This window comes from Pteronotus mesoamericanus, unplaced genomic scaffold, assembly GCF_021234165.1.
Source record: "Pteronotus mesoamericanus isolate MK-2021 breed Mesoamerican mustached bat unplaced genomic scaffold, CSHL_Meso_final contig_90, whole genome shotgun sequence".
NCBI lineage: Eukaryota > Metazoa > Chordata > Mammalia > Chiroptera > Mormoopidae > Pteronotus > Pteronotus mesoamericanus.
Window position 1 is genome coordinate 4,099,467 of NW_026555277.1, and position 21,514 is coordinate 4,120,980.

At 40.4% G+C, this 21,514-nt stretch overlaps 1 protein-coding gene across 1 annotated transcript in view; it reads left to right on the forward strand.

Annotated features, from left to right (window-relative positions):
* Nucleotides 1-21,514, forward strand: part of DOCK10 (dedicator of cytokinesis 10) — a 223,034-nt gene that overhangs the window by 101,222 nt on the left and 100,298 nt on the right. The window contains exons 2-3 of the mRNA XM_054585607.1: nucleotides 553-672; nucleotides 12,293-12,382. Coding sequence (XP_054441582.1) covers nucleotides 553-672; nucleotides 12,293-12,382 — 210 coding nt within the window. The remainder of the gene's footprint in view (nucleotides 1-552; nucleotides 673-12,292; nucleotides 12,383-21,514) is intronic.

Genomic DNA, 21,514 nt, shown 5'->3' on the forward strand with positions numbered 1-21,514 from the left:
TTGGAATTACCCAACTTCTCTCTACTGTGGCGAAGAGGCTCAGAGCCAAGCAGTTAATCCTGACACAGGATCCATGCTCCAGTGACATCTAAGACAGCTTGTGATACTTTGATTGCTAGTAGGGAGCCGGCATTTTAAAATAGACTCAAGTAGACCTCACCAGGAAGTATCTAATTCAGCAAAAGTGACAATCATCATCATAAGACTATAACAAGTAACAGAAGGCGCCTCTTCCCATTGACAAAGGTAAAGTTTATGTAAACCTGCAGTCTATGGCTGTGATAGGGCTAAAGACCATGACCTTTCAAGGCTCAGTGCGGACAGCTTGAATTACTGAGAGGGAGGTCAAGTAGTTCAGGATCTTCTCCTATTATTTCAGATCTGGAAGTAATAGTTATGTGCTTTGCCCTACATGCCTGGAGTCTCTGTGAGTCTGTTGGAAGGGTTGCACACTGTCAGAGCAAGCCCAGCGATATGAAGGGATGGAACCTAAGCAGGCAATAAGAAGGTTGTATTTGCCCATGGTTAATATCACTTTCTCTTTTCCCACAGCAAGAAAAACCCAAGCTTCTCGAGCCTTTGGATTATGAGACTGTCATTGAAGAACTTGAAAAGACACATTGGAATGATCCCCTTCGAGACCTCCTCTTCTTTCCCGCTGATGACTTCTCAGTAAGTGTGTTCTTTTCAAGCCATTGAAGTTCAGGAGGGCCCTGCCGGTGACCCTCCCAAAGGTGTCTTCTTCTCTTGTTGATCAAGGGGAGTCCAGCCCTTCCTGTGGTTACCCTTGTTCACAGTCACTGCAGTGGGAGTCAACATCCAGCAATTTCAAGGGCCCAAGCACCTCATAAATGTGGGAGATAAGGGCTCAGTGACATGGTGGCCCCTAGGGAGGGGAGCGGCATGGGGTGCCGCCTGGGTCCAGTTAGTACTGTGGCCCTGCCAATGTTTCTAACCACTGTCCTCCCTGGCCTCATGGCCTCCCTCAGGCCTGTTCTAACCAAAAGCTTCCAAGCCAGTGTAACAAACCAATGGCAAAGGCTGGACTCCCTTGGCAGAAAAGATGTAGTTCTTAAAAATCACCCTGAATCTTGGGTGTCCTTTAGTAAGGAAATGGTGAGGACTATAAGCAAAGAAAGATAGGCCAGCACATTTTCCTAGACGGTTTGTGATCTTGGACAATTCTCCCTGACACACAGACTGCTCTTGGGGCGGCGAAGAGAATGAATGGAAAGGGAATTTGTTTTGGAAACACAGTAAAATTATGGATGCTGAGCACCCACGCGTCCCAACCATTCCATTTGTGCCCATTTTAAAAATTTAAAAATGGTTAGTAAATATCCAACTATGAAAACAGAGATCTCAATGGGCAGGTGGTAAATTTTCCTAAAAGAAAGGCACTCTCAGACATCACAAACAGGAGCGTTTGAAAGCAGAGGAAAAGCAGCTTCAGGCTCATGCTGGGAAATGGCTACTAACATGGGAACCTTTGCAGAGTTCTGTGCCCTCAGAGCTCACACTTCCCCAAATGGCCCGGACCCTATTCTTTCCCTTAACCTGGGGGTAGATCTACCTCCTGGTTTCTCAAGCTTCACTGTTTTCACCTTCTTCCATGGATTAATAAGAAAGAAGGTATATGAAAGTTAACTTTCTGTTCCAAGTGCAAAGAAGAATGAAGAAAGGAGACAGATTTATAGTTGGGGGTGGGGGGAAAACCTCTTCCAATCCTTTTCAGAATTTTAAGTGGTGCCCACTTTAGTGTTTGACACATTTGAAGAAAGGCTTATCTCATGTAGAAATCTCATTTCTGTGGTTGGACTAGGCCACCAGGTCTTGAACTGCAAACACAAAGTTGAACCATGTTTTATTTTTTTAATTCCACATCCTCATTTTCTCTCAGACTGAAGGCAAACTTCACAAACAGCTTTTTCCTGTCAAACATCAACACACACACACACACACACACACACCCCTCAAAACTTTGGAGAACCTTTTCTTCTAGCTCTGTTGTTCAGAAACATGTCAAAAGCTACTCTGTTTACCCAACTCAAGAAGAAAGTGGAGGCATGTAGACGGGATGAAACATTTGCACTGAATTTAACTTCATTTGAGGGCATCTTTCCACACTCATTGAAGTTAAGGAAGGTCTGGTTATGGAATGATCTTTGCCATCCTTAATGGTTTATACAATAACATACTTTCATTTTCCCAATGTGAACATTTCAGTAAATACACTAAATTATTTTATCCTTTGCCTGCTCACAGGCCTTCTGTGGCCACCTCCAGTACCATCAAAACAAAGGGCAAAAACATTAGCATTGCCCGAGGGCTTCTCTGACATCTGATCCTTACTTATTCTTCAAGACCATTGTCTTCCTCTTCTACCCAACCCTCACCCCATCGCACACAGTTATCCTCATTCCCAACTGGGGTAATATACTAGCACAGTTCTTAGTAGAATAGTCTGTCACCCCTCAGACTATGTCCTTCCTTTATTCATTCAAAGAAAGTATAATACTTCATGTGAGGCATGAATCTCAAAATGGGGAAACAGCAGTGATGAGACAGAAATTACCTTATTTTAATGGGGCTTACCTTCTGGTGGGAGGAATCAGGCCAAAAAAAAAAAACCAACTAAGCAAATGAATTAACAGCAATTGGGGTAAAGAGCAGTTCTGTGAAGAAAATGAGACAGGGCCATGCAATAGGGACCGACTAGAAGAACTGGGTTGGATTGGATGGTCAAGGACAACCCGTCTATCAAAGTGACATTTGAGCTTAATTTTGAGTTCTGGAGGAGGGCCTACCATGCTAAAACCTGGGGAGGAAAGGAAGAAGTGTTTTGGGCCGAAAGAAGCTGCTGCAAAGGCCCCAAAGAGCTCTGAGATGGAAGAGCAGTGTAGGTAGGCAGAGGGAACAGTTAGACAGGAGGTCAGGCAAGGACAGGGTAAGATTTTGCACCTTATTCAAAAGGCAACTGGCAAGTCATTGAGGTGTTTCAAGGGAGACAGATGACCTGGTATATGTTATTAGAACATCTAAGAGGGTGAGGAAGACCCTGGGAGACTCGTCGGGAGAATGGCTTCCAACTAGCAGGTACTCAAGGGACATATGATGCCACCGAGTCCCTATTATCAGAAAATGTCATCTCAAACAGCTGAATTATTATTTGCATTAAGCACCGGCTAAATCAAAGGATAATGTCGAATATTATTACTACATAACATTGCCAGTTTTTGAACAAAATTCAGATGGACAGGTTTTCCTCTTTCTTGCTCTACAAAGAAAGAGTTGACAAACTGTGGCGCGTGGGTAGCCTGCTGCCTATTTTTGTGTGTCCTGTGAACTAAGGATGATTTTTATGTATATTTTTAACACAACCTTGTTGTATTTTCTTCACCAAACTGGTTAAATAGTGGAAGAAAACAAGAGCCTATTTTGAAACTCATAAAAATTATGTGAAATTCAGATTTTGGTATCCATAAATGAGGTTTTACTTGAATACAGCATTGCCCTTTTCTTCACCTATTGCACAGGGCTGTTTTCATGATACACGTGCAGAGTTCAGCAGAGGGGCAGTAAGTGCAGCAGAGAGAGAGGATCCTAAAATATTTATCTGACCCTTTACTTTTGGGGAGCTCTGCTATGCAGATCCCTGCTAACATGAGTTGTGTTCACATTTTGGGTTTTTCCTCCTCCTTCATGTGGAATAAAGAGCCTTCCTTAAAAGCTCTCTGTCCCTTGTCTGCTCTATCCACAGCCCATGTCACATGTCACAGGGCACCTCCTAGTCACCAGGCTGGATGATCATTTCCCAGGCTCATCCGTGGGCGATGGTGAGGATTCTGTGGCATGTGTGTGGACAGTCTCCACTCATCCCATGGGAAGTGGAAGTAGATGACCACCCCGGCCCTCAAGTATCACCAGGTGGAAGGGAGCAGGGAAGCTCCCCAGGGTCCTTAGCCCAGACTTCAGCTCACTTCAGTGTTTCTACATTTCCCAGCACCCACACTTGGAGCAGACATGCTTCATTACTTGGTTTGTTTAATCAATATTTATTCAGCACCCACAAGGCACTGAATATAGAACAGCACTTCCTCGACGAGTGAGACTGACAGGAAAAACAAAAACCCTGTGATTAAGAAGTGTGTGCCCTAATATGGATGAAAAAGAAAGTTGATTAAGAATGCTTATAGTTAAAGAAGATCAAGAAGCTCTGTGTTGCTTCTCTCTATCCGTCCTCCTGACCTAAGTCGTCGTCATCATTTTTGGCCTGAATCCCCAGAAGTTGCCTTTGAGGGGTCGTCCTGCTTCTTTCCTACTTCCACTCAATTCATTTAGAGAAAGCTGTTAGAAATGCAAGTCACATCATGCCAGGCATCTGGTTAAAACTTTCCAGTGGTTTCTCATTGTCTCAAGTGTCCCGTCAAGCTCTTTCTTGCCATTGTCCCAGTCATCCGGTTCCTGGTGACCTCTGAGCCCTCATCTCCTAGCCTGGTTTCCTTTGCTCACTGCAAGGATGCCTAGCATTCTCTCCATTCCCTGAACTTACCACGTTCATCGGGCCTTTTCCCTCTCTGCATGCTGGTTCCTGTTTTTCATTCATGGTTTGGTTCTAACGCTGCCTCTCCAAAGACACGTCCCTGACTTCAGCCAACCCCACTCCCACACTGTGCTGCGCTGCCCAAGCAGCCCACTGGCTTCTCTTCGTAGCACTTATCACTACCTAGAAAGCGCTCGAGTTGCTTTTCCCCTCCTCGTCTTCCTCACTGTTAACCTGCAGCCTCTGGTAGGACAGGGATGTCTTTTGTCATGATCATTGCAAGACCCCCAGCAACTAGGGTGGCCCTTGCCACAACACAAGTGCAAAGTGAGTATTTATTTCAGAACTATGTCGGTTATTAGTTTAGAATATAACTCCAATCCTTTTAGGAACCAAATGGCCATTCTGAAATGAAATTTGAGAATAAAGAGAATGAAGTAATCGGCCTATCTGGTTAATGAGAAAAATGGTCATTACTGTGTTTTCCTTTTTGACACCGCTCAACATATCACCTTGAAGAAGCAGCACCAAGAACATGACCCCCTTCCCCAGAGGCTCATTTGACCTAGTACAGAGCCTGGCTCACTTCCTCCCTCTAACACATAATGAACTTATTCACATGCTTTTTGTTATCAGGCAAGGGAGAAATCAGTTTAGAACTGTATTTCGAGTACTCAACACAATGTCTGGCTCATGGGCATTCAGTAAAGATCACTGAACATTGAATTAAAATCGTCTTCTTCCAAGTAAAGAGACTGAAGTAGAAGCATCTTCTTTATCTTGGCACAGCAGGTAGAAAAGGTTTCTCCTGGTGCGTGGGTTCTGAGAGCTGGTGTGATGATCTCGTGGGTGACTTAACTATGTTTCCCGAGAAAGAGGCTGTTTAGATGCGTTCACTAACCCAGTTCAAAAACATGTACAACTTCGATAATTACTTTATAATTATATTTGCAATTCTTGTTTTTCTCATTTTTCTTTTTGAAGCTGGTAGCAATAGAAACTTAAGACCAACAAATGAAGAACTTAGCCACCAACTAGTGGCTTAACAAAACAGGCAAGGAGAGTAAGAAGGAAAGGAAAAGCTAAAGGACAGTTTCAGGAACACATTGAATCACATCAGGGAGTGATTCCATTTAAGGAGAGGCAGAAAATGCAGGACAAAAGGTGAGAAAGCCAGAAATGAGTTTCTTATTGAGAGAAAGATGCAGAGAGCCTGAGGTGCAATCATTTCTGGAAGGTGTGGAACTTAAATAAGAAAGTGTAGAGCCTGGGAACTAGCAATATCCCACATGGTGAGAAAGTCTTATCACCTTTATTTCGGTCCTGCCCACACCAGGAAAACTGCTCTTTCGCCCCTCAGCCTTATGGGCCCCCTTCTGTGAGCTAAGGTGTGAACATCACCAATATAAACAAGGAGCAGTGCTTACTCCTTAGGTTATACTTTCAACACGGGGCAGTGCTGTGGTCAAAGTCCAAGGTCTGTGCTGCGCACCTGAAAGAGGCTGTTTAGAGAGTTACGATCTTCTCACAGTTTTCTTTATATCAAATCCCTGATGCATATTAGAATTGTATCTCCCAGCTCTTCAGTACATCCTGCAGTTTTCATTGGCTCGCTATTATTACTGAGTGAATTATGATTTTTTTAGTATACCAGAGGCTTGTTCTTTTCATAGTATGTTTTTAGCTATAAAAAGACACTGGTATGTGGGGATTTCCAGACTCAGCAGCCACGTGGGTCATTTGGTGAGAGGAAGCAGAAAGGCCTTAATATTTTTTTTAATTGCAAAGCAAAAAGGTCGTAAGTTCTTTGCTTCTTGTTGTTTCTCTTACTGAGACACAACATTTTACAGGAATCTCAACTTCTTTTTAATCCTTGGCTTCTGAGGCTTTAAATGGCTCACAGTGTTCACGCAAGCATACTGTAATTGCCACTTAAAAGCTAAGTAATAGTCTTTGTCAAACTAGGTTATTTCTAAGTTATAATATTACTCTCAATTACAAGCTAATGAAGCTGAGATTTGAAAGGGCTCTTGTTCAAGGATGGAGAGTAATTGTGAGGATGGAAATCAAACATAAGCACCTTGACTTTGCTATTAGAGTTTCTATCTAAATAACCTACTTTTGGTCAGCTGCGTCTTAGAAAAATAGGGTGCACAACTGGAGAGAAGTATTCACTCCCCAAATCCCACAGTGAGTGGTGTCATTAGTTAATTGGTACACTAGTGAAACGACCGTAGAGTGTTTTTTTCAGTTCAGTAAGACTATGTGGAGACTGCTCTGGGCTCCATCGTAGTAGAAACATGTGTCCAAATAAAAACCTGCACACTTCTGTCATAGCCAGCATAACTCATGATAACCCCCAAGTGGAAACAGCCCACCTGTCCACCAAATGATGAATAGATAAACAATCCCACCTAAAAAGCAATGAGGCACTTATATATGTGACAACATGGATGAAACTTGAAACTGTTACACTAAGTGAAGGAAAAGAGAAACCAGTCACAAAAGGCCCCGTATGGTATAATTCCATTTACATGAAGTGTCCAGAATAGGCAAATTCACAGAGACAGAAAGCAGATTAGTAATGGTCAAGGGTTGAGGGGGAAGGAGATTAGGAAATAACTGCTAATGGATATTAAGTTTCTTTTGGGGTAATGAAAATGTTCCAAAATTAAATAGTGATGATGGTTGCACAACCCTGCAAATATACTTAGACCAGTGAATTCTAAACATCAGAGGGTGAGTTTTATGGCATGTCAATTTTGTCTCAATGGCATTGTTATTTAAAAAAAGACAAATGTATTTGAAAAAACAAATTAAAAAAAAGAGATTGTTCTAGACATGTCTGTGTTCAAGTACTTCATTCTTTAAGAGAATTAAAATATAACAAACAGTGAAGAACGTGGCAAAACATTTCATTTATTGTTATAATTTATTTCCAAAGCAGACTTAATGTGGCTTGCACATATACAAAAACCAAAACACACACACACACACACACACACACACACAGAAAAAGACTGACTTCACTGATCACTAGCAGAGCTTTTGGTTCTAAAAGAATCTCTAGTTAAGCTGCAGACTTCATATATGATACAGAGAGTAAATCTTATAGTTGAAAAGAGAAAATACATGTTGCATGAATTAGAGAAGATTTTTTCAAAAGCAGCTGACACCTGTACTAAAGCTGAGATGAGGAAAGAAAGGAGTCTTCCGAGAGGCAGGGGAGCGTGAGTAAGGCTTAGGCAGCACGGAGCCTGCATCAAAAAAGAGACGTGAGCAGCCCCGTGGGAAGGTGCTGTAGTGGGGTGGCCGCGGCAGGTCAGCTCACACGTGAGGCCCATTGCTCCTCACGGGACCGTGTCTGTTGGCCTCACAGCCAGCGGCCTTCTTCACTGTGCCCTTCCTTGGACAGTGAGATCAGAAGACAGCCTCGATTCCTTGCCAAGGGAAAGACTTGGTGCATAAGTATCTGAATACTGAAGCACGGACTTTATTCATGCTCATGTTTTTCCATATGCAGAATATTTTGTCCTCACCTCCTTAGAAGGGATGAGACATATTTTAAAGACTGGAAAATGAATCACAAAAAAAGAGGTGAAATGACTTGCTCACTGGTTTGCTAGTCCAAGAGTAAAACTTGAACCAGGTCTGCAAACCTCGGTACTTAGACACTTAAATATTGCCATGGAGACGTCCCCATGCGCGACTTGGCTGGATGAGGACAGCTGTCCAGTTATGGGTGACTGCTCACTATCTGTGCCTTCCCCATATGGGTTGACTTCAGCAAAACAAGGACCTCCCCTTTAAAGCACACTGAAGGAATTAAAGTGGTATTCTCATGTATTTAAAAAAATAAAATCAAAACGACACTGTTCCGAATGTAAGGGAAAAAATTGGTTTTCAAGCAACTAATGTATAAGTGCCTGCTCTACTAAACTGAAAGAAAGGCACTGTCAGTGTTAGTCTGAGAAATTCAGGTGAAGATCACTTTTGAACATGTGCTTAGGTTGGACTTGATCACGAAGTGTTACTTACTAGTCCCTGCTGTGAACCTTGCTGACTTCTTAAGCTGGGACTGGCTGATGCATACAAACCCCATCATTTGTGTCCTCTTTTTGGAACAGCTGGGATCTACAATGCTGTCACAGGAAGCTGTGCTCAGCCCCAGGTTAAGAAAAGCAGCCTCTTTCTTAGACTTTGAGAGTGGCCTTTGGTCAACTGAGAAGTGGCCCCAATGTGCTTGGAATGAAGTCATCTGTGGTCATTTTAGTCTGAGGAATGGTGACTGGTGAGGCCACCAAGACTACACACTGAAGAGCAGAAGGAACAGGAAGGTGACAGAGCTGTAGCCTCAGATGTCTGAGTATTATGGACCTGAAAACCCAAAGACAGGCCTGCATGCATTGTTTCATAAATTAAACTGATAGTTTCCATTTCCAAATGCTTTGTCTCTGGACAACAGCCCCTTGGAAAATGCTACCACCGAAAGAGGAGCTCGGCTGCCTTCCTGGGCAGCCTCAGCTCCATTTCATGCTGTTGAGCTCTACTGATTGTCGACCAGAGGGTTCATAAAAGAGAACAGGAAGTCTGTTGTGGCCAAGGCAATTTGCAGTGGTCTGAAAGCATCCAATTCTCAGAAAAGAAATTCTCTGTAACCTTAACAAATGTGACTCTGTATACTTTTCTTTTTATTTGATAATTTATTTTTGCTTCAAAGGAGACTCATTAAAGAAGTCACAAATGAGCAGAAGTACCACAGTTTTACAGTTGAAACTCTTCAGAAGCGTTCTGCTTTTTCATGCGAACTCTCCAGTATTACCAGAAAACAGAACTGAGATCAATAGTATGTTATGTGACGTGTATTCCTTTTCTTGTATCTTCTGTATTCTGTTCCAGGTGGTAGATGTGCAGTAATTGCATGCATATTGTAAAATAATGTTTTAGATTTATCTCACGGTTACATGGGCGTGATTCAACCCCTGTTGTCACTCCATAACTAGAGGTCATCAGGAGTCACTCAGAGCTGTTGTGCACATGATCAGTTTTTATGGCCCTGACCTGAATGAATTTCCAATCTCATACATTGCATGTGAGTGTTAGCTTATGTATTGAGGCTCTATCTTTACTATATGACATCATGAATCAAGCAGCCATGTAATTATTATTACTGAAAACCTGAGTTCACGTTCCAAAAACGTACCATTAAGGGGAAAAAAAACTTGGTCAAGTAGCTCAGTATTCACTCTGTCGTATTATACCACTGGGTGGTGGTCTTAGTGGGACAGTCGGTGTATGGCGTTGCTGAACTATTACTGAACAGGAAGCTTACAGTGGGTCCATGTTGCTCTGCTCTCCACCAGACTGAGAGCATTTAGAATAGCTACAATTTTTTTTCAAGAGGCAAGAAATGAATGGGCGTCTGTAGTGCATAATGAAAAAGAGGAATTGTGTGCTTTTTATATAAAAATTTTATTAGAAAATAGTGGCTGAAGTATAGAAAGGCTTTTGAATGAGAGGGGAAAAAAAATCCCTAATCTTGACAATGGATTATACTATGTAATGTTCCCTGGAAACCAAGCAAGTGACACTGTGTATGTGAAAATTATTTGTCCAAACAAGAAATAAGTTATCCCCAAATAATCAAAGTCCAGCAATAATCCCCAAAGCTCAATTTAGGTTTGGATTTTAATCTTCTACTTCAAACTTTGAATTCATTCACTGTTTATCTAACAGAGTGAATAACAAAAAAGAAACAAGGTGAAAGACGAAATTCAAAAGAAATGAAAAAAGATAAATTCTAGATAATAATAAATTTTAAATTCTCCCTATCATACTTCCCACAGGAGGCGATGGCTCCCTGTGTGTGTGTCCACACAGCTCAGTCCACAGCTGTGGTTCAGGATGAGCATTGATTTTTACTGTATGATGAATCTTCAACATAGTGTTCTCATTATTTCTTAGTCTCTGTTCTTGTTAGATTCACATGACATTCTTCCTCTTTCACCAGGTCCAAGCCTCATGCTCCGCAGGCACTCAGATACTCACACACCCATTCACACAGATACACTCACACATGCACACACATCTGCTCACACACCACACACACTCACACCATGCATATTTACACACACTCGAGTACTGCGCATTCTCATGCATACTCACACACCACACACACATAAACACTCACAGAACCTACTTATCAGGTACACACGTACTCAGACACATAGGCACACTCATATACCATACGCAATCACATGAGTTCACACAGATGCTTACACACCACATGCATACTCATGCGTGTTCACACAGAACACAGATATGTATGCTCACACAGACCCAACACCTTCAACAAGTAAGTATTTAATCAGGGGAGTCCAACCTTTTGGCATCTCTGGGCCACACTGGAAAAAGAAGAGTTGTCTTGGACCACACATTAAATATATTGTGACATGTAAGCACAAAAAAACCCCTCATAATGCTTTAGGTAAATTTATGATTTTGTACTGGGCTGCATTCACAGCCATCCTGGGCCACAGGCAGCCCACGGGCCACAGGTAGGACACTCCTGACGCCATTAAGCCTCCAAATGAGGCACTGACATTACAGACCCAATTTCTTGCCCTCACGGAGCTCACATCAGGAGTGAAAGAAAGAGGGAACCTGAAGAAAACAGGAGCCCAGAACTGGAAGAAAAGCAATGATGCCATTGGCTACAGCAGCTGTGAACTCAGAAGACCGAATTCCCCAGATCCCACTGGATCGCTCTCCTTCCCATCTTTCCTTCAAATAAGAAGGGGTTTGAGACTTTCATTGGTTCCAAAAATTGGTCTTGAAAAAACATCCCTTATCTCAAACAGTTCAAATGAGCTTCATTTTGTGCTTTAGAAACCTTGATGAATCACTTGTGGGTTTGGGAATGTAGAAAATAGAAGACCCCAACTGTTGGCACCATGTATGTGGACAGGGTCATCGCCCCAGCATCCCTGTAACCAAAAGAAGCAGGGAGCTGGTGCCTGGTGAAGGAAAGTTACCGCTTTACAACATCCACGCTCCCCACCTTGATAGAGCTGAAGGTATATAAAGAGGCAACAACCCATGAATTCTGTATTAGATGTTTTGTTTTACAAGATACTTTATGCTTTTTGATTATGTATATTCCATTAATAGAATCGTTTCATCAACAACAACAACAAGACACCAAAAACATGACTTGTTTTCTTCGAGGTACCGATTCACTGAACAAGGTACCTTCTTCCCTCCCATCCCTAATTGTGGTCGTACACAGGCACACCCAAACAGCTTCTAACAAGGGCTAAATTTACCCTGTTGATATTCAAAAGATTATTTACAGTAGGATTAAAATAATGCTGATTTTATCAATTTTCTTCTTTATTTCAAATTTAGGTTAGCATGAACAAAATATACCAATAGAATTAAACCATATATATTTATATATTGTCCAATATATAAATGTCCAAATTTTCATTTCTTGTAGGGAAGGGAACAATTTAAAATTATGAACATCAGTGATAAAACAGTAATCGTAATAATGCTAGTAAGTGGTCATCAAAGGAAGGTTTGGATCTCCTCTCTTAGAGAATAAATTTCTAGGAACCATGGAAATTTCTCTGTCTTCTCTCCTCTTCAAATGATAAGATGGAAATAGCTTCCCCATTGTGTTTTTGATACAATGGTCTGCACAGTCCTTTTATGGTGAAGGGCCTAATTTCTTCTTGTTCCTCTCAGGCCGCCACGGTTTCTTGGGATGTCCGAACATTGTACTCAACAGTACCTGAAGACGCAGAGCACAAAGCAGAAAGTTTACTGGTGAAAGAGGTAAATGTGATGCTTCCAGTCATTTATTTTACAAAGATTTTCTTTCCCTCAAGTTCTTATTACAACTTTATTATTATTATTGTCTTTCCTGCCTTTTCAATAGAGAATTTTAAATGCTCTGACTAGTTGATGTCTTCCAGCCTTTGTTGCCTGGAGATGCTTTTCATTTTCCTGGTAATCATTTCTCATTATCTGCTGACTATTCAAATATTGGAATTTTGTTTGTTTTTATTTAACTTAAAACCCCCACACTGAGGGATATTTGAGTATTCATAATAGGCAGATTAAATTTTATTTTACTTACTTGAATTGAGTTGGAGGCAAGGCCTTGCTATGTGAGAATTTTTGGATAATAGCATTTCTATTTTAAGAGATATACTTATATATTTCTTTTTTGATTGTTGTTCAATTACAGTTGTCCCCATTTTTCCCCCCTTACTCTCTCTTGCCCTACCCACCCCCCCTCCCACATTTAATCCTCCCCACCCCCATCTTTGTCCTTGTCCATGGGTCCTTTATATACATGTTCTTTAAGAGACACATCTCTTTCGGTTAGTAATTCTGTAGCTAGTTAATGGTAGAACCTGTGGCCAGCTTGAAGGGACTGATAACCTGTTGGTGTGTCATCCGCTTGCATTTGATGGGTGTAGGAAAGGTCCACAAAACTGCTGCTTCTCCAAACCCAACTGCAGGCCACTTTAAGGAAGGGCTCGGGTGGGCATATAACAGCTACTTAGCAGGTGTTTACTGAATAAATAACTGAAGCCATCCTTCCTTTACAGAAAACACAATGATAAAATTTAGCCCCAGAAAGGTCAAACTGAAAGTAGTCTTTAATCCTGAGAAAGTAATGTATCCTTTTTAGAATTGATGTAAAGCTACACACAAGAGCAAAACCCTTTCTCAGCTCTTAAACATCTTTGTATGAATATAAGCCTATTTGTGTACATGTTGATACCAATGTGATTAATCATATTTTATGTTGTACTAGTCTTTTTACATAAATTTGTATGTAAGTAAATACCTTTATGTTATACTATGCAATCCAGGCCGTTTTTTTTTGCCATAAATTTACCTGTGTATTTTTTTCCAGTTTCATGATTTCAATTTCCCAAACTTCACATTAAATTAGACTATTTTAAGGAGGTAGGAAAAAAGAAAATAATTGCAAAGTTAGATAACATCAGAATATCTCAGCATATTGTTTTCATACGTACTAATAAAAATAACAAGTGTGACATCAGTACCATAATACTTTGTTTATAGTCACCATAGAGGAAGTTTGAAAATCTACCAGGGCACCACTGTTTAAAAGAAAAAACTAAAAAGAGCTGGAATATTATTTTCTACTCAGGAAAATCAGACTCATTGAGACTAGGTCTACAAAAGTCTTGCAGGACATACATGTGTATTAAATTAGGTAGGATTTGAAATGTATATGACATTGAATTCCTAGTGGAATGTTTAACCAGATCTTCTTGCATGTCTTCACCAAAATATTGCATGTTATTTGTAAAGATCTTTAAATTTGTTGTTAAATTCACTTCAGTGTATTTTATAGTTTTGCTGCAAATGTGAGTAGAATGTTGAAAATCCATTTTCTTTTCTTAGTATTCATTACTGCTATCTTTTATAAGATACTAATTTTCAAATATGCATAACTAGCTTACTAAACTCTCTTATCCCAATAGTTCTTATTCAATTTTTAGGTGTGTGCTCATATCATAATATTTGTCTTATTTTATTATCTAACATCTTTAAAACAGAGTTGAATAATAATACTAGTATTGGGCATCTTTTCTTATTTTTAAGTTGGTGTTTTATGACACTTTCAGGCATAAAAGAAATGTCTAAAAATGTCCAAGAATGTTTCTTGGTCTCTACAGTGCTTATGAAGACTGACTACTTATGTTTTGTAATGCATATTCAGTCTATTGACCTGACAGCTTTTCTGTTTGAATTTATAAAGTGCTGTAATAGAATTAGTAAGTTACTGCCCTGTGGATCCATACTTGTGTTTCTGGTATAAACTTTTGTGTTCAAGTCATATTTTTTCCTTCATACTCTATTGCATTGGAATTGCTAATATTTTACTTCAAATTTTTACATAAATATTTATGAGTGAAACTTGGCTATAGTATCTTCCCCTCACCCCTACCCCCACCCTACTTGGTATTAGAGAAATGTTAGCTTTAAAAAATAAATTGAGACAATTTCCAATTTTTTTGTATTGTAGAATAACAAATATCCAGTGAAATGAAATGGAATATATAGAAAAAGATCCAAGTACATGTGGTTTTTTAATAAAGGGTAAACATGGCACTTGAAATTCTTTGGGTAAGGGTGAGCAATTCAGCAAATATAATTGGGTTATCCATTTTAGATGAATATAAAGCTAGGGTCTCTCTCTCTCTCACATTACATCCAAACATTAACTCCAGATAAATACCACAAATCTGAATAATTAATTCCAGATATGGATGAAAAAACAAAAATTGTAGAAATGGATAGACCGAAGCAAATAAAAAATTTTATTTTTTATATGATAAATGGTACCAGGAAGCCAGAAGGAAATACTTAACCACAGAAATTATTTGCAACTCATATATCTTTTGTTCCACACACAGACACCCATGCTCCTAATACTCAAAACTCTACAAATAATAAGAAAAAGATAAGTAACCCAGGAAAATAAAAACAAAAATGTGAACAAGCTCTTCAAGAAGAAGAATATTGGCCAAGATGCATACAAAGTTGCCAACCCTCCCTTTTATCATGGAAATACAAACTAAAACAAAAATGATGTATAATATCTAAGGAAAAAAGTTTTAGGATGAATATAATTTAGAGACTGTGGGAATACAGGGCAATAAACACTGTCGCATTGTCAGTAATACATGTCTATAACCTTATGAGATGTAATTCAAATGTTTCTTTTAAGTAGTACACATTAATACACAACATGAATATTATAAAAACAAACACTAGGGCATAAAAACATAATTATAAGCATAAGTATTACTGTGTTGGACAGTTTGTAATATCAATTGACAAGAGTTGGGGTAAAGTAATGTTGGCACATTTATGTTTTATAATATTGTACTATACAGCTAATAAAATTTACATATATTTAAATGTATTATCTTGGATGCCCATGATATGTTGTTAAGAGAAAAAAGTAGGTTACAGAATATATGGTATGATATTAGTGAGGTCGTAAAGCCTTCATGTGTATATGTAGATATGTTTATATAAGCCTGGAAAAAGTATTTTTAAAATGCACACTAAACTCATAGCATTGGTTACCTCATAAGTTTGAGATTATAGGGTATAGAAAGAGATTGATTTTCAATATATGTTCACTATCGTTCTGGTGTTACAAATGAATTTTTATAATTAAAAAACATTTCATAAAAAAATTAATTGGAATGTATCTTCAAATACTGCCAGAATGAGAAGCAACCAAGTCTATTTCCTAAACTTAGCCTCTGAAAGTTAAAATCTACCTTTCTTCTTCAAGGCATTAGATAGTTACCTTAGAGACTAGAGATTACATCAGATTCCTTTATTATCATTATCTTAGTTAGGTAATAAAAATATCATATGAAGCGATCACAATCCCTTATGTGTTTACTTTTTCTACCCGCTCAGCTTGTCTGTCACAGGGACCATTAAGTTCATCTGACATAATTCATTCTTAATCATTTGTCATAAAACTACTATGGATTTATAAAGGTTTCCACGATTTAGGGACTTTTCGTTTCATGGTCCTTTCGCCGCTTCTGAGGCGTTCGCGTGTTTCCAGGCTTCCAGCAGTCTCCTGTAGGCTGTGGGGATGGCTCTCACCCAGGCTAGGGGTTCTTAGCTTAGCTTTCTGCTGTGGGCCTTGAGCAGCTGAACTTTGAAGCCCTAGCTTTGGTGGCTGGCTGGCTCCAGCTGTTGCCTCTTAATACCTGCTCGTTTTATTGCCTGATATGCCTTGGAAGTAGGGCAAGTCAGTTCAGATCCTGAATCCCAGGACTGGCTCAGAAACCCCATCCCCAGTCTCTGGATCCAAACAAGGTCCCAGAACTGAAGAGACAGGATGGCCTGAGATGCAGATTAATACAGCACTGGAGACTTCTAAGGCTATTGTAGGGTTCTTGGAGGCCTTTGGTTTTGTTCGTGCATCCATGAGTTTCTGTACCACAATTTCAAATGGCCAGGCTGATCTCTTTATCTTTATTTCTCTGAGAATGTCAGCTTGAGCTGAGAACCGGTTGGCCACACTTGCCTTTGTCCTGCTACGCATGTGTCCTGGCGAGAAATGTCTCACCCTTCACCTTTGTTCCTAGTTTAATTCCCTTTCCACTACTTGCTTCCTGGAGTTATTCCTCTTCTCCTCACTTGCACCCTCAGCTCCTCGTTTCTCCTAAACACTGCTCTGAGGAAAAAATCAAGGTCTCTGCCAAACTTCTATGTTGCACATCTCAGAACAGAGCTTTCAGCTCAGCTACAAGTGAATCTTTTTATCATCTTTTGCCCAATTGCATGGATCTAAAGTAGAAAAAGGAGAAATAAGAGGAGGAAGGCTAGGAAGAAACTTTTTTATGCCCTGCTAATATTTCGGCATCACTGGCACTGAGAACCTTGTAAAAACTCCCAAGGTTTTGCTTGGTTCTAAGATGGAGATAGAGTGGAACCTGTGTGCTCCAGGCTAGGAAGATGAGATGCCCATGACAAACATCCCGTGATGATAATAGAACATCGATGGTCAAACCTGGAGACCATAGATAAAATAAAATGAAAATGAAAATGACATGACAGAGAGCTGGGTTAAGACTGAGAGAGGAACCCAGAGAATTATGTTGGCAAGAACACTTGACCCAATAGCTAATAGCAGCTACTTGTTATTGATGACTTACTTTGGGCCAGACATGCTCTGAAGCCCTTTTCTTGCAGTAATTACAAAGCATATGTTTCATCCTTATCATCATCACCACCTTTTAATGAAGAGGAAACTGTCATGGAAAGACGAAGGAGTGTGTTGAGCATCATCATACAGCTTGGAATAGACAGACCCAGCATCCTGACCCACAATGTTAACAGTCATATGCTGCTTTTCCATAGCTCTCCTCTGGTACGGCACTTCTCTCATCCTTTGCTCTAACAGCCCCATGGTAGGTACATCCAGGTGGCTCGGATGCACACGGTTAGTGATCCACACTTTGAGAAACATTGGCCAGATATTTGAAACCAGATTAAGCCCACACTAAAGTGAGTTCACTGATGTCTGAAGGGTTTGGCAGAAACATGTGTTTCTCTTACAGCAGCTGCTGCACTGCACTCAGCAACCTTTTTGGTCCACCCTGTGGCTCCCCACAGCGTGGCAAGGAGAAATGCCATGGTTGTTCGGCAGTGAACTGGCATAACTCAAGCTTAAACACATCCAGCTTAATACTGATTTTGAACTATCTCTCCCTCTGCTCTCCTTTGACAACTCTCAGCCTCTTGTGAAAGGCAGTGGGCAATGTTTTCTTTTTCTAACATTGAATGACTTCATATTTTTAATGGGAGTTTAAATAAAATGAACTTCCTTTTTATCTGTTATTAATTCTCTTCCCTGTATTTTAAATGTAGGGTTAAATATTCTCCACACAAGAGTATAAGTTTATTTCATGTCGACTACAACACTTCGCCATATGTTAAATTAACACTTAGCCATAGTTGACCAACTTGTACGTAATGTATTTTTGAGCACTTTGTGACATAGGTATTATTACCTCATTTTCTAACTAGGAGGCTGGTTCTGAATGATGTGCTAACTGGCCCAAGTTCACACAGAGCCAAAGTTAAGGCCCTGACTCTCTGACCCAATGCTTGCGCCGTGCCCTTACCCACTCTGCAACCTCTGACTCTTTGAGGAATGTATTTAAACTATACACTTTATATCCTGACTTGATGAGGATATTTCCCCATCCTCACAAGGGAGTATGTCCTTCATTTTGGCAAATGTGGGAACTTTCTGCCTCAGTTTCTCCATCCTTAAATAGGGATATTAATATAATAATCCTAACACTATGTTTCTAAAAATAAATAGAACAATAACATGAAAAAACTAGGGAAGTAGCAACTGGGGAACAACATCTTTATGTGATCTCCGTAAGTGACCTAAAATCAACATCTAGCCTTGGCTGGGATGGCTCAGTGGATCGAGGGCTGGCCTGTGAACTAAAAGGTCACTGGTTCAATTCCCAGTCAGGACACATGCTTAGGTTGTGGGCCAGCCCAACCTGTTGGGGCCTTGAAAGGCAATCTATCAATGTTCCCTTCCCAAATCAATGTTACTCTACCTCTCTTTCTTTCTCCCTTCCATCCTCTCTGTAAATAAACAAACAAATAAATAAATAAATCAACATCTGTAACCATAAAAAAAATCAGACACTTCCATGATAAACAAGCACCACTCCTTCCCACTTAGGGTTGGGGGAGCAATTAAAGGATCTATAAATAGGATGAAGACTTCCTAAGCCAAACTTCTCAAGCGAAGTTTTCCTTTTAATATGCACAAAAGGATACTATAAAGCCAGCAGCACAGAATACTAATTAAAACTAAGCTCTTGGTTAGGTCTCTCTTAATAAAGAATATGAGAGAGCCGAGAACTGAGGGTGATACAGTGGCCCAACAGGGAGCAAGGGTCCAGGGACCATTTCAGCTGAATGGCTGAGAGAAATACTGACAAAGTACAAAGGTAGCAAGTTATTCTGCCAACAAAGCCCTCTGCAATTTCTGGAAATCAGCCTGCTACAGGAGTAGAGTAATGACGAAGGAGCAGTTAGTCATGAATCCAAGAATCCAAATCAAGGGATAAAGTACTCAAGGACTTAAGAGTTATACAAACATAATAGAAGTTACATCTGTATCTATAGATGTACACACACACACACACACACACACACACACACACACGATTATGTACTGCCCTAATCCGGACAGTACTAGGTTACTGGGGAAGGAAAAGTTCAGATTTTAAGCAGAGGTTCTAAACCAGAAATAACAGAATTCTCCAGGGGGGGAAAAAATGAAAACAGTACCCAAGACTGAATGGGATTTACAAATTAGATTCAAAGCAGACACAATAAACGAGAACATCTCTGAGCTTCCAAAGAAAATTCACACTAAAACCCAGCAGAACTAATGGCTGAGATCAGAGCAGATACCCATTTCACTGAAGCACAAAAAGTCCTGCAGAAAGCCATGTCTGTAGGGCATCCATCGGTCTCTCTCTCTCTTTCTCTCTCTCTATCTCTCTCTCTCTCTCTCTCTCACACACACACATACACACACACTCTCTCAAAGCCTTTAACTTTCTAACATCCATTGACATCATCCTAAAAGGGAACAAAGCCTAAAATATTTCCCAAATATATTTGACTGTGGAGAAATTCTGTCCATTTGCCCCCAAGTATCTTGAGAAACATCCTTGAGAACTGCTCAGTAAAATCGCATGAAAAGAGATCCCCAAGATCCAGGGGCCCCCAAACAGCTCAAATAAAGCAGACTCAACTGTTAGGTGAACCTTAACATGCACTTCATCAAAGGCAGGTGTGATGAAGAGAAAGGGGATAGTAAAGACCCCAAAAGATCAAAGAAATTGTTTCTTTCTTTTTGTGGCCACACCTTAATTGTCACTTCTTATCATTGGTATCAAAGATGTCTGCCTTTGTCCCTGTGGTAAACCTCTAGTAATCCTATGACACAATCTCAAATACACACCAGCGATGATAAATGTTCTGTGGATTTATCCTCATGCAGCCAATTATAATTATGAACTAAGTTAATTCCAAAGTTTGAGGTAAGTAATAATGATCATGAAGGTCAGAGCAACACCTTTCCAGCCTTGAAATTTCTCCCCTCAACCCCCTACCTATGAGATTGTTTTTTTTTTATCTTGTTCCAGAGGTAAATACAAATTCAGTGGCTTAAACAAGTGCCTTTGGGCATCCACAGAAACTACTACTCCTGATTTGGTTGGGTGGAGTTAATTACCTTATCTTTACAAAGGGTGAAATTCTTCACACAAAAAGTTTCTCTCCCACTGATTTAAACTACTACTATGAATCACATATAAAGTGTATGTAACAGAGGACCTTGTCCACTTCATGCGAGATTGGACTGGGTTCATTACTCAACCATAGTCATCACTTAGTAACCTGGGGGGACCACAGGGATATAAGCACGACCTTTGCTTGCAAGGAGCTCACCACCAGGAAGGAGATAACAGGCCTGTGATCATATTTTTAGTAATACAATCTGAAAAGCACTCCTGGAAATGACAGTAAAGATAGAGAAACAAGGTCAGGTTCACATGTTAGAAAAAAATAACTAAAGGCAGACCAGAGAATGGGTTGGTAGGCTTGGGGGGAATGAGTATAACTGAAAAGAAGTTGGACAGAGTTGGGTTAAAGACCTATACTGCCATATGGCATATGATCGTGGTGACAGTAAGGAGCTATTAACAAGATAGAATTGACAGGATTTGGTGACTCAGAAGAAAGTAAAGGAGCGGAATATGTTGGTGATGGTCCCCACATTTCTGGCTTGGGCTATCAGCTAGGCAGCTGGGCCAGTGATTTAAGTATTGTGCAGAGAAGAAAATGAAGATTGCTTGAGCAGGGGTGGATGAAGCAAATAAGGTAATATCACTGGCTGACATCAGAGAGACGTCCAAGAAGGACATCAATACAGAAGGAGGGGGTGGGCCCTTGCTCTGGATTTGAAAGGTGAAGCTTGAACTTAGGAGAGCTTGCCCAGGAATGCCATGAGGGCCGGGCTGGAGTTGACAGGCAAGCACCTGAGCTCTGGACAGGAAGTGGAGGTGGAGTGGACAAGGGGGCGGGTGGGAAACAAGGAAAACCTTATTTCTCAGAATCAAAGAAGAGTCAATAGCAAGAGTGAGTCCATGGTATAAAATGCCAAAAAAGGTCAAGATAAGGTCTCACTGGTTAGTACGTCAGTCATTGGTGTGTCTTGGGCAGAGCATCTTCAGAAGCTGTGAACACAGCCTGATTACAGCGGGTTAAACCCTGAAAAGATATGGGACGTGATCTTGTCAAACAAGGTGTTAGTACACTGTTACCCCTTTACCTACA